The following is a 16212-nucleotide window of genomic DNA, read 5'->3' as shown; positions in this document are numbered from 1 at the left end:
TCTCTCTCTCTCTCACTCACACTCACAAACACACCCAAACACACACTCACAAACACACACAAACACACACTCACAAACACTCACGCACACACACATATGCAGAAATCGTTTAAATCCGGGCAAGGTCTCAAATTTGTCACGCTGTTTCTATTAAGTTTAATTTTGTCTACTTGCACCTCGTCTTGTTGTAGGACATACTTTGAGGTCGACCCTGGTAATTTGTGTGTGCTTATTATAATACTTTTGAAAAGGAGATATTGTAGGTCCAAAGCTAAATAACACACGATACTTACTTTAATTTTAATTACATCCGTTAAATAGATCCACTAGACTACTTATTACGTTTCTCTTATTGCTTTTTTGTTTTCGTTTACTAATTTAAAAAAAACTTATTTTGCGTGTCGTGGTATGTTTATTCTCACTAAATATCTAGTCCATTATCATAGAAACGTGTTTTTCTTTTCTTATTGTTCTGGAGCTCCCTTGTAACGCAGGACCAACCTCTTTAAAATTGACTCTTTGCGCCAGGCCTAGTATGTAGTTTATTCCTTCTCAGTTCTTAGAACACATTTATTTTAAAATTTGTGATTTAGCGTGGTTGAACTTTTTGTTGTTGTTAATGAGTAGGCATGTATGACTCCACACAATAAGAGACAAACAAAAGTACAACAATGTTAATTAGCTTGTGTATTTTGTAGTCCAGCTGCGTGCATGTGTTGGAAGAGATAATAGCCTCTTACTTGTAGGTTAACAAAGCATGACGTACATTAGGCCTGACATCTGAATAAATAGTATCGTTTTCAAAACAGAATTTTAGCCTGTGCATGTCACGCTAGAGCGGATAAGGCGAATTTTCAGGCGACATTAAAAACTAGGTTTCAAGCTCAGTAGAAAGGGGGGAGGTCTAGGATAGGACGGAAAAGATGTGTGTGCATCAAAATCTCCTTCATCATCACGGTGAAATCAATAGTATCGTGAAGCCACCAGAAGCGTGTTTGTAGTATCGATATCTCGAATTCCACAAATAGCCAAGGCTAGAATACGAAAGTAAACCGGAACCAGGTACTGCTGTACTCTAGCCTAGTTCTCTCTCTTTACGCTGCCCGTGTGGTTTGTCCGTTTTCTTGCTCGAGTGCCGGCCGGGGATTGTACTCCTATTTGCGTACAGTGGCAGGCAGATCTGTTGCATTTTAATTTGTCATCAATACTAGATCTAGAGATCTGTTCAACTATTTTACAAAATGTCTGAGGCAAAGAAACGTGCAGTGTCTGCTCTCGATCAGCTCAAAGAAATTACAACAGTTGTTGCGGACACTGGAGACTTTGAAGGTCTGTTGTTCTTCTTTAAAGTCTTCTATAGTCTGCAGTGTGGTTGACACGGGCTGATAACCGGTCTGTCCGGTCGTTATTATGCAATTATGCCACTTTCGTTTAGTATTATAACGTTTTGCCCTTGTGTACTAGCATTGATTTGTGACGTGTTAATCCATAAAAGCATAACTTTTACTCGTTTGTAATACATCATGTTAGTTCAAGGTCCGTTAGTTTACTGAAGTCACTGCCCCATAAAGTGTGAGGTGCGAGATCAGGCTGTTGCTTAATTAATTAATGCTTTTATTCCCCAGTAATAGACTAATTACATTACTACTACTGAGCATTTGCCAAAAGGTGGGATACCTGGGTGTGACAAATGAGGTCCAAAATCAACTTTATGTTATAATTCTTTAATCACCCATATTATATACTATAGCCTAATGCCTAATGATTGCTCTTTCAGGCCCAGTAACTGCCAAAGCTGTATATGCAATGGTCTTGGTGTAATTCTGACTTGAATGACGGAAATAGCAAAAAGTTCGTTCATAACAATGATGACACAAATTTATAATTTATACTCAAAGTTCATTTCTTCAGCTAGGCTGATGTTATATTTTGAGACAGCAAATAACTTCCAAAAATACATAGAATTGACAGTTTATAAAAATCTTTATTAATTTTTGATAAAATTACTTTTTTGTGTCATAATAGTTATGAACGAACAATAAGTGACCAAAATACTATCAATTATGTCAAGTTTCATTGACTAGAGTTGTCTGAAATAACACTCTGGTCTAATTATAGTCAAGTGATAAAGGAACGACCATTGAACAGCTATTTTTAAATGCAAACTGGTCATACGGCATGTTATGCATAAATTTAAAGTTCGTTCATAACCATTATGACACACTGTTTCGTTCATAACTATTATGACAAATTTTACTTTTGGCCCCTAAAATTTACTTATATTGTTCTGTCTTTCACATAAAATGGTTTTCATTTATGAGACTTTCCTTAAAATATGATAGATTCCTCTATGTAGGGAGAATTCAAAGTTTATTTACTGAAAAACCCTTAGAGTACCTTTAAAATAGTTCGTTCATAACAATTATGACAAACTTAAATTTTTACCTATAAATTTATACATTTTGATCTGTCATTCATTTTTTAAAACCTTTATTAAATGAAACTCTCCTCATAATATGTATCTCTGTACATGTTTTTAAAGTTTATTAACACTGAAAAGCCCTCAAAATATATAAAATGGACTATAAATAGTTTGTTTATAACCATTACTACAAAAGTATAAAACTAATTAAAATCCACACCCATACACTTATAATGATAAAAATCAAAATATCAGAATGTATGCAAGGTCCATTCTGTCCTTTACTTGGGTTAAAATTAAAAATACATCCCAAAACAACTGTAAATTACATGGAATAAGGTTTCGTTCATAACCATTATGACACACTGTTTCGTTCATAACTATTATGACAAATTTTACTTTGGGCCCAAAAAATTAACTTATTGTTCCGTCATTCACATAAAATTGTTTTAATTTATGAGACTCTCCTCAAAATAAGGTTATATGTTGGAAGAATTCAAAGTTTAATCACTGAAAAACCCTTAGAATACCTTTAATGGTTCGTTCATAACTATTATGACAAACTTCAGTTTTGACCTAAAAATTAATATTTTGACCTGTCATTTACTTTAAAATTTTATATTAAATGAAAGTTTCCTCATAATATGTATCTGTGTACATGTTTTTAATGTTTATCAACTCTGGAAAGCCCTCAGAGTACAATATGAAGTTCGTTCATAACCATTACTACAAAAGTATAATACTAATTAAAATCCACACCCATACACTTTAAGATAAAAATCAAAATATCAAAATGTATGCAAGGTCTATTCTGTCCTTTAGTTGGGTTAAAATTAAAAATATATTCCAAAACAACTGTAAATTACAAGGAATAAGGTTTCGTTCATAACCATTATGACACACTGTCACGTTCATAACATGATGACAATCCATTATGACAAGCATATTTTTGCCTTTTCTTCGCTTCTCTTTTGAGTCATCAGCATGCTACTCTTCCATGTTCATTCCACCATGTAAAAGGATGTTGTGAAACAGTGGGAAGTCCCTCCAATGATATTTTGCAGAAATATCATAAAGTGTTTGTTCATAACATCATTATGACAAACCTGGATTATCTCAATCAAAGTCAAATTTAAGCAAAATCATGCGATGGAGCGGAAAATTACCCTTCTGATGGATCAATGTCAAACCAATGTTTAATACCGGTCATTCCCCGGTTTAGATATGTTTAACGATTTGGGTTTTCTAGACCTTGGAAAGTCTGATGATGTAATTATGACACGAGTTATGAACGAACTTATAAATTTTACTCAGCAATAACATCATCAATATAAAAAAATAAAACCCTTTTAATGGACACGCGCTGTTATGATGGTGTATACAAACTATTTTCAATGTTTGAATGCACTACTGTTTGATAGTTTAAGATTAACAATATATTCTGTATTTAACATACAATTACACGTGTGCACTCAGGATGAGTAAAAAATGCCCTATTTTTAGTACTATTATCTTTCTACGAAGAGATATAAGATGCACACATCAATCTTCTTGCTCATGCAGCTTGACCAACTTATTTCCTTGCCATATGCATAAAGTTTTCAGAAGAAAACATATTTTTCCATGAGTAGTGGTTGATTTAAGAAGTCCTCATGCAAACACCCCCTCCTTTTGGCAAAAGCTCTACTACTGTTGCTAATCAATCAGCAATCATTCTTCTGTTTTTTACTCCGAAATTTAAGAGAGTAAGAGTGAGTTCAGTTAGAGAGGTTGCATAGGTTTTGGTGGGTGAGTGGGATGGAAGATCCTGTAACTTGGTTCGAGTTCTTGTATTCAATGAGGAGAAGACTGAATGAATAAAATGAAGTGATTTCTTTCCTCAAACAGATTATTCTTAATTTTGTGTTCCAGACTTTGTCAGTGGGTAGTTGGCGGGTGCTCTGGTGTGGTTTGCTCCTTCTTTCTTATAAAACATGTATCGTCCATCCCCTCCTTCTTTTTTATGTTTGTCACTCTCTTCTTGTAAGACCTCTAATCTTCTGGCGCTCATATGACCTTGCAGAGTTGCGAGCGCCGTAAAACCTCTACTAAAACAAAACGGACTTTGTCAACACATTTATTCTGAGTTTGTATTGTATATCGTATCATGTTTGAATTATATTCTTCCTATTAAATTTCCTTTTTAATGTATAAAAGATCAAAACCCGTGTATTGTAGTGTGGATTGGTGGTTGGCAGGTGTTCTGGTGTGGTTTGCTCCTTCTTTCCTATACTCCTCCTTTTATGTGTTAATCTTTTTGTGTTTTGTGTACGGCCGTCGTTATTCGGACTCGGGTCCGAAAAAAGGAAGTGTCTTCGTTCTATATAGATCTAACGTTCAGTGCTTCCAATTTTCCGCCATTTTTTAAGTTTCCCCCACACCTTATCTGCCGATCCAATGCCCGCCGCCTCATTGATACGCCCCCCCCCCCCACGTTTCCCACTTTCTTTGTTGTAGAAAAAGGTAAAATTGAAGATTAGCAGACCACCTGGCGCCTGCATATTATGAGCTGTGTAAAAAAAATAAAAGACCGATTCGTTCAAATACACAAGTTTGTGTCATATCGATTGTTTACCAAGAAAAAGTTGTGTTGCTGTGTAGAGCTGAGCATACGGCAACTTTTGATTCCATAGACCAGCACACAATTCATTACGTATTCATTACGTAGATCTACGTCAAGACTAGCTTATTATTGTAATAATGATCAGTTGCCGGGGGGAAAAAGACTGACGCGTATGCGACGTTCAAAGCCCGGACCGATAGTGCCCCCCCCACCACCCTCCCCGACACGCACACAGCCACACGTGTGCAGGCCGCCCATCCGACCCCGACACACGCTAACGAGCCATCTTTAATTGCTTCTGATGACCTCTTGACAAATAAACATATATTAGAAGCGCTATAACTTTTCAGGCCGGCCTCAAATTCATAATAAGATTAAAACTCGGCTCCTGCACAAAACGCCTTTTTGCCCGAAGTGATCCCGGTCTCTACCCAGCCTGAGGCGAGTCACGAGTGAGGCAGGACAGGAAGCCGGATTCACGAGTCACAGGAAGTCGGAAGTGATGTCATGCTGGACAAGAATCAGAGTCCGAATAACATTTTTTCATATTCGGACTCGAGTCCGAATAATCACTTCGTTTGTGTACACTCCCTTGTAACACCTTTATCGGTACTCAACAAATGACCTAATTGTGTTGCACATATGCCATATAACACTTTCTAAAACAAAATGTGACCGTTGAATCGCCATCTTCTTTTCTAACGTTTTCCCTTTACATTTTTACATTTCAGCCATGAAGCAGTTCAAGCCAACAGATGCAACAACAAATCCGTCACTGATCTTTGCTGCTGCCAACATGCCAGCTTATCAGAAACTTATTGATGAAGCAGTGTCATATGCAAAGAAACTTGGAGGGTAAGTTAGGATTACAACTATGCTTTAAGTGCAGAATTAGTGGCACTTTAAAAAGCAGCTGCTTCTTTTACCTCATTCTTCACGTGGTAAAGCCAGACATCATATTGTTCTTGGCACTATAAAAAATGGGTAAAGAACATGTTAAGTTTGTTTTGTTTCATACTGAATTTTATTTCTGGATTTTTGGTTTGTTATGGATCTTCTTGACATTATATTTTATAGATATTTCTTTTTTTAAAATTTTTTTTATTGTAGGCCTACCAGTGGGTAGTTTTTTTTTGGACTACTTACCAGCGACTTACCTGTGAGTTGTGTTTTTTGGGCTACTTTCCAGTTACCATTCCTGTACTCTTACCCAGTGTAAATACTGTATTCATCTGCAAACAGTTAATTTTTAATTAGTTCATGTCAAGTTTTCTTCCCCCGCCTTTTTTTGCTTTGGAAGCTCAAAGAAAACTGAACAAAATTTGAATCTTCAAATGTTTTGGCATTTTGTGTTTTACAGGTTATGGATTTTTTTTCTTCTCTTCTCTTGCTATCATTCTGATGTGTTTTATAATTATTACAGCAAGGAGCCTGAAGTTCTCAGCAATGCCATGGACAAAGTTTGTGTCAATTTCGGAGCAGAAATCCTCAAAATTATCCCCGGACGTGTCTCCACAGAAGTCGATGCCAGGTATGTGTGTTGAAAGAGTTTCTGGTCATTTTTGTTACTGTTCTCAAGGCTGTAGCTAATGTATCTGGACTGTGACCAGTTCTGTCAACTGTTGCAGTGTGTCTTGACTGTGGTCAGTGTGTCTTCACTTTGGCTAGTGTGGTAGTTTTAATTATAGCAACTCGCTCACAAGTGGAGGAAAGGCACTGTTACAAGGGACATTACAGTGGCATATAGTTTTGTACAAGAAATAGTCACAAGTCACAAACCCTTTTAAACTAAAACTATTCCTGCATGATAGTACTTGCAATGTACATGGATCAAATTTCTTTTTTTTATAGTTTATTTTTTAGTTTGTAAAACTAATATTGTGTTGTGAGCACAAATCTTTGTAAAATTGTTTGGATTTTGGGAGAACAAGTGTCTAATTTTATAATTTGTAACTGCAATTTGATAAGTTTTTAAGGTGTATTACAGAACTGCACCTTACCATATGTCTGATTACTGTTTAGCATGCTTGGATAAAGAGTGTCTGTTTTTGTTTTTTTACGATAACATATTTTGAATTAAAAGAAGATAATTTAACATTTAGTTTTGTGTTGAATATGAATTCTTGTATAATGAATCTTGACTGTAAAAGATAATATTCTTGTTGTGTTTTACTTGGTAAATCTGAACATTTGAAGGCCATAGGGGTGCTGGGTATTATTTGAGAAGCTAAAAAATGTTATCTTCTAACAGGTAGGGATGTACCAAATTTAAAAGTAACTTAATGCCTTTTTGTGTTTGGTCTTGCTCTAGATTGTCGTTTGACACGGAGGCTATGGTTCAGAAGGCACAGACCTTGATCAAGCTCTACAAGGATGCTGGGATTGAGAAAGAAAGAATTCTCATCAAACTCGCTTCCACATGGGAAGGTGTGCAAGCTGCCAGGTAAGTCACTTGTTGATACTGTGCTCTCTGATCAGAGTAAAAAAATGAGTTTTTAATCGAGTAAAAAAGAAATTGGAGGGAAAGTAGTGTTTTGGCCATAGAGTTTGTGGAAATCTGATGCCATTCAAATATACTTTACTTAAAGTTTACAAATTAAAAGGAGTGAGATGAATATAGCTGTATAGATTGAACACCACTTTTAGAACTGTGTGGTTATTTAACCCTTTGAGCCCTTGCCACTGGAACACTGGTGGTGCGTAAAACTGCTGGTATGCCTAGCCACCGGTACAGCAGTGAGCGAGACCCTATCCCCAAAAAAGCCCGCCTGGGACAAAATGTGCGAGGAAACCATGCTTATTATACAAGACTTTACTGATTATTTTGAAGATCCAATTCAGATGCTAGTAATGATAGGGACTACAATGAGTGGGATGGAATGATTCGGATGATCACATGAATGTTAGTAATCTATCACTCAGGAGCTCAGGCAGAGGGGCACGATAGCATAAGAAGGTCATGGCTCAAAAGGTTAGGAGGCAGGGCCTCTGAATTCAATGTCCATCTCCAAGAGGACCGAGTGAAAGGGGCTGAGGGCCAAGAATACATTAAAGTTATAAATACTTCGTGATGTTCCCACCAGGTTATCTGCACCTCAGCCCAGTGATCCCCACTGAGCTGACAGTACACTGCACCTAAAAGTTGTAAAGAGTAATAGCAGTAAAGTAAGAAAGGGCGTAAGTTGGAAAGGTGTTGCAAGTGAAAATGTATATCATAATTTTAACACTCACAGCACTGGGCTATTTTTAGCCCTCACTTCCCCCTTGCCCAGCTAATATTGAAGTCCTTGATAATTGTACCTGTAAATATTTGCAGATGATAAAAAAAATTCTAGACTGCTTTTGTTTGAAGTTTTAGAAGATGACACGAAGAATATTTATCAAATTGTCTCTGAAAAGTTAAAAATACCTGACTGGATTTGAGATGGCCAGTGCCCTGTGAGGGAAATACACACGACTGGGGCTTTAAAGATTAAGAAGCCCATGATATATTAAATTTATCAGATACACTCTTATTTCATGGATAATATACTGTGTTTTGAATTCCAATGGAGAGAAGTGTTTTCTGATCTTAACTAATATACCAAAGGTGTTGGATAAATTGTATGTTTTCTTTTTTGTTGGTAAATTATTAAAACATTTGAATAAAAGAAGACTTATTTACTAATATTTTATAGCATCTACAAATTGGAAAAAACTGCTGTTTCCATGGTGGAAAAGTAGTTTTGTAAACTCACATTTATCTATCAATTTGTCTTGGAGAGAATTTCAATTTCCCTTTGACTTGTCTTCCTCAGGATTTTGGAATCTCAGTTTGGGATTCATTGCAACATGACACTCATATTTAATTTCTATCAGGTAAGCCAACTCAAGTTGTTCTGCATAATCATTTTACGAAATCTTGATAATGTCATTTCTGTTTTGGTTTTTGGTTTTTACAAGGAGAAAAATTGATATTTTATCCTGAATTCAAGGAATTTTCCTCTTAAAATTTTGCTGCTTAAAGTAGTAGGATAAGGGGGGTGATTTTTTAAATTGTCTTGTGGTTCTATATGAAAGGGAAGAAGGGGGAGGGTGTAATAGTCCATAGTAGTGCTTTGATTAAATATGATATGTAGCTCTACATTCTTTGTAATATTCAGTGTCGCAAGATTATATAACAGAATAGCAATAAGACTTCACATTGTAACTTTGTATAGTGCTTGATACACATAAAGATTTATTGTGCTGTCCCTTAAGGATAATGTCTTTGTTGTAATATATTTGTCACAATGCAGAGGAATCAGGCATTCGTCATTTTTTTTAGGTGTGTGGAGTATTGGTAACACCCTAAATGTTGTTGATTTGTCTTGCTTTTGATGAAAAAAAAACATCCTTTGATCTTGAATAGAAGTCGAGATGTTTGCAATTGGAGGTAGGGGTCGCCTGGTTTCAGAGGTAAAATTACTGAGAAAATGGGCGTCAAAGTTTGGTGACTTCCTTTGCTTGAGAGTGTTTGGAAACTGAAAATTAAGTTTTTTTGCCTGTGATCGTTTTTCAGTAAAAATCCACACAGAATTGTGTTTTTAAATAAACATAAAAGCTGTTGAGCCAAAAAACAAAGATTTGATAAAAATTGCCAAATGGGCGGAAAAATATGGGTTTCTTTCATTTCATTATTTTGACGAGCGCCTGATTTCACCACGATGTGGCACATATATTTTTGAAAAAACACGAGGAGGGGAGTCGGAAGTCGTCATTTGCACAGATGTTGTCTTTGACAGGTCATCATTAGATCTGGTTCAATTGTAGTACCTTTTCCTTTATGGAATATCTAGTTTTACTATATATTCTTACCATATGATATGCTGAGACTTTGACATTTTTTTCCTCTTGCGTCCTTCATAATTTCATAGTCTTTTTTTGTGGTCCTCGTAGGCCACATTTTCGTCTTTTGATTGACAGATTGTCTTGGAATAAATGTTGCAGACTTGTGAGATTTACTTTTGTGTAAGTTCAGTGACAGATTGGTTTAAATTTCTTTCAGGCTGTTGCCTGTGCTGAAGCTGGTGCTACTCTCATCTCACCTTTTGTTGGGAGAATTCTGGACTGGTTCGTGGCAAATACTGACAAGAAGTCCTTTGAGTCCCTTGAAGACCCAGGTACAGAGTTTGGTCATTTGGTTATGATGTGCCTATGTGTTCCTTTTTAAGAATGAGGCTTCTTTGTACGACATACAAATAGCAGGAATGCCATATTTGTTGTTTTGTTCGAATTATTCCCTTTATTTTTACTAGAACAACAGTTTTCATTCTCAATACTTTTTTTTCTGTTTTAACCGCGTATTAATTGTGTCCTTTTATTTTGTCTGTTTCATTGTTTGCAAATGCAACTTCGTAAATTTTCAGTTTTCTTAAAAACTATGGTGCCTCCCTGACTTACTTTACTTTACCGATTCAACGGCCATTTGAGTTCTTGCCCTTCAGCCTCTGCATCCCTGACATAACCAGAATAACCATTTCCTCCTGTCGAGAATCATGAAAGTTATATCATTTATCATGTTGTACTTCGATACATTTTAAGCTCTTTTCAAGAAATGCAGCCTTTGAAAAAAACTATTAAATGCTTTTTAGATAATCAACCATGTCAGAGAGTGAAAATAAAAGAGCAAAAAAGAAAAGTGTAGCACAGACATAGTGAGAAGTAAGCACCTAGCGAAGTATGCCCATGCATAGGGAACAGATTTTAAAGTCCCAAATTTTTGTCATATCTTTGTATCAAAACACATACAGCAAAATTGGTAATATAAGAAAAAGATTTCCAAGTTCTGCCAGTTTCTAGACTGTCTTATCCTAATTGATTTAAATTATGTTAATATAACTCTGGCTAGCGTTGAAGCTGTAATGTTTCAGAGTTGCCGATATCCAGATAAATTAGGAAATCCAGATTTGAAATTGTCTGGTTTTTTAAAAAGTCATATGATGTGAGAATTTTGAGTCCCCCTTCTCCCATTCCCACTGGGCAGGAAAAGTTCAGGGTTTTTTTCTGGCATCCGGTAGGCACCTCTAAGGTCAGTGTGTATAAGAAATTTTATTGTGGCAGAATTCATGTAGAATTTAGATCATTGACCTTCAGTGTCATTGAAAAAATGTTATGAAATACATGTTATGAGACTCTTTTGAAACTGTTTGTTCACTTTTAATAATTGTTTCTTACAGGAGTCAAAAGTGTGACGAAAATTTACAACTACTACAAAAAGTTTGGTATCAAGACAGTTGTTATGGGAGCATCTTTCAGAAACACTGGCGAAATTCTGGGCCTGGCTGGATGTGACCTTTTGACCATTTCGTAAGTTTGTGGTTTGAAGGCTGATGATTGAGTATTTCCTTGAACTATGTCGTCTTGACAGTTTCATGAAAATATTACGATTGTACAGGATGTTCTACTCCGGTACCAGCATGATTTGGACCATTTAGGGTGGGCGATTTGACTCTGCCTTTTGGGGCCTATGTGACCTTGTTGGATACATCCCTAAAGGTGATTGGTTGGTGGGTGTTATGGTGTGGTTTGCTCCTTTTTTTCCTATCAAACGTCTATCGCCTTACTCTGTATTAGGATTTACCACCTACTCCCTGAAAAACAAACAAACAAGCACAAATAAGGGACCTCAAAAACAACCCAAAAAAAAAAAAGAATTTCAATTTTCCTGCTGATACAGATAATAGTGGTAAAGGTTCATGCTTTTAGCCGTGCCTCTTTAGGATCTATTCATAAAAGCTCCTGTGTCTCTCGACTACTGGATGTGCATGACCATATGCTGAGGTGTGTGTTTTATGCTCAGACAGGTGAAGGCAGTCATGCTTAAAACATGTGTTTGGGCTTGAGGGGGTCCTTCTGATTAATATTTTATTTTGTTACATTTTGTGCTTTTTTTTTTTCAACCCGGCAGGCCAAGCCTTTTGGACAAGCTGGCACAGTCTACTGAAGAGATCAAACCACACCTGAATGCAGATACTGGTGAGTTATGAGGAGTTTTTTTTTACTTCAATCCATTGAAACTGTGAGACTGGTATAGCGGTTGCAGGCTTGTTCTGCACTCTGCCAAAAGAACGGTACAGCAATCATGATTATGCATCGCAGAAAATACCCCAAGATGTGGGATGTTAATTATGATGGTCTTTGGGCGGGAAGCTTGTTGTATCGAAGAAGAGTTCATCCAAAGCATTGAAGATTGAATTTGTGTTGTTTTTGTTTAATCCCCATTTGATGTTCTCTCTTTATTTTATGCATTGCAACTTCTTTTAGTAGCAAGATTTGATAGCACAAAGAAATTCTCAGGTCCTATGAAGTTCATGTTATTAGTTTTTCTGTAGTTTACAGGGCTTTGTGGATTAGCTGTGGGTTGGTATCTGTACTTGCCGTGTTTTATAAGGGCTGTAGCTTCAGGTTACTTTACTTAAGTGTAAGAATTGCAGATGGTTGGAGAACACCACTGGTAGGTCCCTTGTGGTTCTAAAATCTTGTTTTTACTTTTATGTTATTTCTGTGTGTCTATCTTGCTTTTTTTTCCAGCTAATTATCGTGTATATACCAGAAACTAAATTTTCTAAGTAGCTGTATGCCAAATTTATCTGTTCCATTTGAAAGGCCTATATGCACTGAGCATTTTGGTACCATTTTTTAACCTCTCAATCAATTTTTAAGAAAATGGTATTTGTTTAAAATTTGATCGAATTTGTTAAAAGTCAGTCACTGGCTGCAACCCCATGTTTAACAGATAATAAAAGTGTACCAAATGCACTAAACATCTCCACATTAACAGTACAATCACTATAACAAATATATGGAGCCTAGTTTTTTTCAAGACCGAGACCATTACAAATCAGTATTTTATCGCGTCAAACACGATGATCTGTCGTTATTTCAACAAGTCAGCTCTATACTGTAGTGTACCCCGCGTGGGGGGGTCACATGCTTTCCGAGTCTCGCGGAAGGATTGATGCAAAATAATTCCAAGCTGATTACTTTATTCTAATAGAAAATAAATTGATTTTTAATTGATACCTTTTATAAGTCGGTATTTTACATATTTAGTGTAAAAATGATCTTTAAAAGTTTTGACGGTATTTTTCAAGGCTTTCTATTTAAACGCCAAAGGCCAAAAATGTGCCACGGGAAAGCCCGTTTAAAGTTCTACAGTTCTCCGACAATGAAAAGACGGTATTTAATCATCCCTCGTTCCGCGAAGCATTTGAATGCACACGTGTCAACTTTTGAACCGGCCGACCTCGAGGGGCTTCGCTTTCCTCAGCGATTCTCCAGCTCCTAATAATTGGACATTTAAACAACTTACACCATTGTAACGAGGAAAGGCTGAACTTTTACAAGATGTACGGCATTTGGTGTTTTTTAGGGAAAGAGCAAAGAAACAGCGATCGGAATTACCCCGATTTCACCGATACCGGGCCAGGCGGTCGGAAGGCCGCAAGTGCCAGCGAGGCCGTGTTTATGCTACCTATATCATGTCAGTGTGCTTCTTTTTCCTTGAAAAATAAACTGGTCATGATGCTCATATTTGTTCTGTTTTGTCCTCAGCCAAAGCTTCTGACATCGGCAAAGTGAATGTGACAGAGCAAGTCTTCCGTTGGCAGATGAATGAAGATCAGATGGCCACAGACAAACTGAGCGAGGGGATTCGTAAATTTGCTGCTGATGCTATCAAACTGGAGAATGTTCTCAGGCAAAGAATGGCTCAGTAGAGTGGGAGAAGGGGAGCCCACATCCCTGGCCTTTCTCTACACTTACATTAGTTTTTTTAATGCCATGCTATGTTGTTGTTAATGAACACTGGAAAAGTTTCTGGAAACGGAAGTAAGAAATAATAGCAAACTAGAATTGAGACTAATGTTTTGCTGTCTATGGCTGTTTATTTTGGATGTTGAAATGTATGAAAGAAAGCTATTCAAACGGATACTTGGTACTTGATGTGTGGCTGAGGGAAAGTTGTTCAAACTGAGGGAAAGATGGGGTTTATTTTGAACACGCTTATCTACTCTTTAGATATATGTAGTGTTCATTTGTTGTCTTAATGCTGATCAATAAATATAAAGTTCCTGCAGCTTTGCCTTTTTTATTTGTCAGTTTTTGTAGTGAAGGATTTATAAGACATATGGATCCTGTTCTGTTATTTTGATTTTAAATTAGTTCTTCTTCATTCAAAGTCAAAGTAAAAGAAAAAGCTATGTAGTGAAGAAGAAAACTACACTTTCATGCCTGTGGATGTTGTGGAACATAACTGTTTCGGGTTAGATCTACTAGTTAGCCTGCTTCAGACAATGCCAAAAGCTTTCAGAAAACAGGTTGTCCCATGCATTCCCACAGTGTTGGCCTTTGATTTATTGTAAAAAAAAAAATAATTAAATAAAAGGCATATGTACCCAGCCAGAATATTGGATTGTCATTTGTTTTCTCACTTTCAAAAAGAAAGGTTTTTCCGTTTACTTATCCTTTGAGTAGATGTGGAATTATATTTTGCATTTACTTGTTACTTTTCTTTGAAGGCTTGTTTTTGTGACAGATCTGATTTATGAAAGATCTATGCCTTATCTGTCCCCGCGGTTTTATGCAAAAAAAATTCTGAAATTTTGCAAACTGAGCCCAAAAATGTGAAATTATGCCATCCTGTTAATTTCAACAAAGAAAGATAAAGGAAAATAATCTGAAATTATGCAAAAAGTGATCAAATTTTGCTAAATTATGCGGGGTGCATAAAACCACGGGGACAGCCTTATGGATTGAAGAAATTGGAACATTTGAAAGAATTTTACTTTTCCCAGGCTGAGCAGTTAAATCGGTACTATATAACTCGATCTGCTACAGTTGCCTCATATTAGAGGTGTTGTCTACTCCTACAATTTGCAACCTCGGTTTTGTTATCATGAAAAAGAGGCAGTTTTTCTCTCTTAATTTTGTCATAGTTTGGAAACACGTAATGAGTGAGCATTGGAAATTCTCAGGATTGGACCCAACAGGCAGAGTTGAGGCAGCCTGCCTTTTTAATTGATCTAAAATGTGAATGGGGGCATAAAATGATTATAATCACTAAATCATAGGCATGATCTGTGATGAACTTTTGCACGCAGTAGACTCGTTAGATACCCGAGTTGAAAGAAAAATTTTATAGAGTATCTCGGTCATTCAGTTGAGATGTATCCCTTTCACTCTCAGCCTGAGTTGACTCTGACAGGCAGGATAGTTGAAAGCTCACCTCTTAATCGATCTAAATTGTGTTAATGGGTCGATGGTGGTGTAAAAACACCGTTAAAAAAACAAAACAAAAAAACAATCACTATTATTACTACTTTGTTGTCAGAATCCTTCAAACGATCATTTCTCTTTACATTTTATGTGCATTTTCAATTATGAAAATCTCATGAGTTGGAAAGAAATACATCAGTTGGTTATTGGATATGCTATTTGATTAACAAAGTAGTATTAGCTCCTTGCGTGTAGCACAAACTTTGTATATAATTTCCAGTTCATAATCAGAATTTCATCACTTGCTCATCTGTTTTCTTTAGCTCAAGTGCTGGAGTTTTGAAAACTGAAATGTACACACCCCTGCCTTAACTACAGCATTTACCTTCCTGAGTGTGTTGGGATTTTACAGCTGTGTATCCTGTAATTGTAATAAGCTGCCATTGTTTAAATTCTTTTAATCTATGGAATTTGACATCACCAACTAATTCTTTGTTGAAGAATCATCTCATGAAAGTCCATTTATACACATCTATTGTGCTTTCATCTGAATTTATTATTCCTATCCTTGGGTATTATGACAAGGTATTCCATGGTCTCATATCGTGTGTTGCTATGTTTGTGATATAACTGCTTTTGGCTTATTTACATGATTATCTTTCTGCGAAGAAAAATATGCAGCATTTGGATTTTCACCCTGTTCTCTAGTGTTTTTAATAAAGAATAAATGACTACTATTATATAATATGTCCTGGTGTTTTTTTATATAAAAGAAAAATTTAAGGGGTTGTTAGGACTGGTATTCTACTTTTGTTAATTGAACACTTTAAATTTATTGTTTTTCACATTGAAACTTGTTCAAGGTCAAAGGACAAAACAGCTTGGGGGTTTCATAATTGTGAAACAAAACTTGCAACGTGCAGGGGGGGGGGGGGGTGGAGAGAATCAGAAT

At 36.3% G+C, this 16212-nt stretch overlaps 1 protein-coding gene across 3 annotated transcripts in view; it reads left to right on the top strand.

The window, feature by feature from the left end:
• Positions 1–16000, top strand: part of LOC101855018 (transaldolase) — a 24627-nt gene extending 8627 nt beyond the window's left edge. For 2 of the 3 annotated variants that reach the window (XM_005097650.3, XM_005097649.2), the window contains exons 3-10: positions 5756–5879; positions 6448–6555; positions 7336–7467; positions 8822–8882; positions 10051–10165; positions 11222–11351; positions 11953–12020; positions 13599–16000. In XM_005097650.3, coding sequence (XP_005097707.1) covers positions 5756–5879; positions 6448–6555; positions 7336–7467; positions 8822–8882; positions 10051–10165; positions 11222–11351; positions 11953–12020; positions 13599–13762 — 902 coding nt within the window. In that variant the 3' untranslated portion in view covers positions 13763–16000. Of the gene's footprint in view, positions 1–1082; positions 1330–5755; positions 5880–6447; positions 6556–7335; positions 7468–8821; positions 8883–10050; positions 10166–11221; positions 11352–11952; positions 12021–13598 lie in introns of those variants that run through there. The other variant, XM_005097648.2, reaches the window with a different exon arrangement.
• The last annotated feature ends 212 nt before the right edge of the window (positions 16001–16212 follow it).

The sequence above is a fragment of the Aplysia californica genome, unplaced genomic scaffold (genome assembly GCF_000002075.1).
Source record: "Aplysia californica isolate F4 #8 unplaced genomic scaffold, AplCal3.0 scaffold00160, whole genome shotgun sequence".
NCBI lineage: Eukaryota > Metazoa > Mollusca > Gastropoda > Aplysiida > Aplysiidae > Aplysia > Aplysia californica.
Note: the sequence above shows the minus strand (reverse complement) of the source record. Positions and strands in the feature narration are given on the sequence as shown.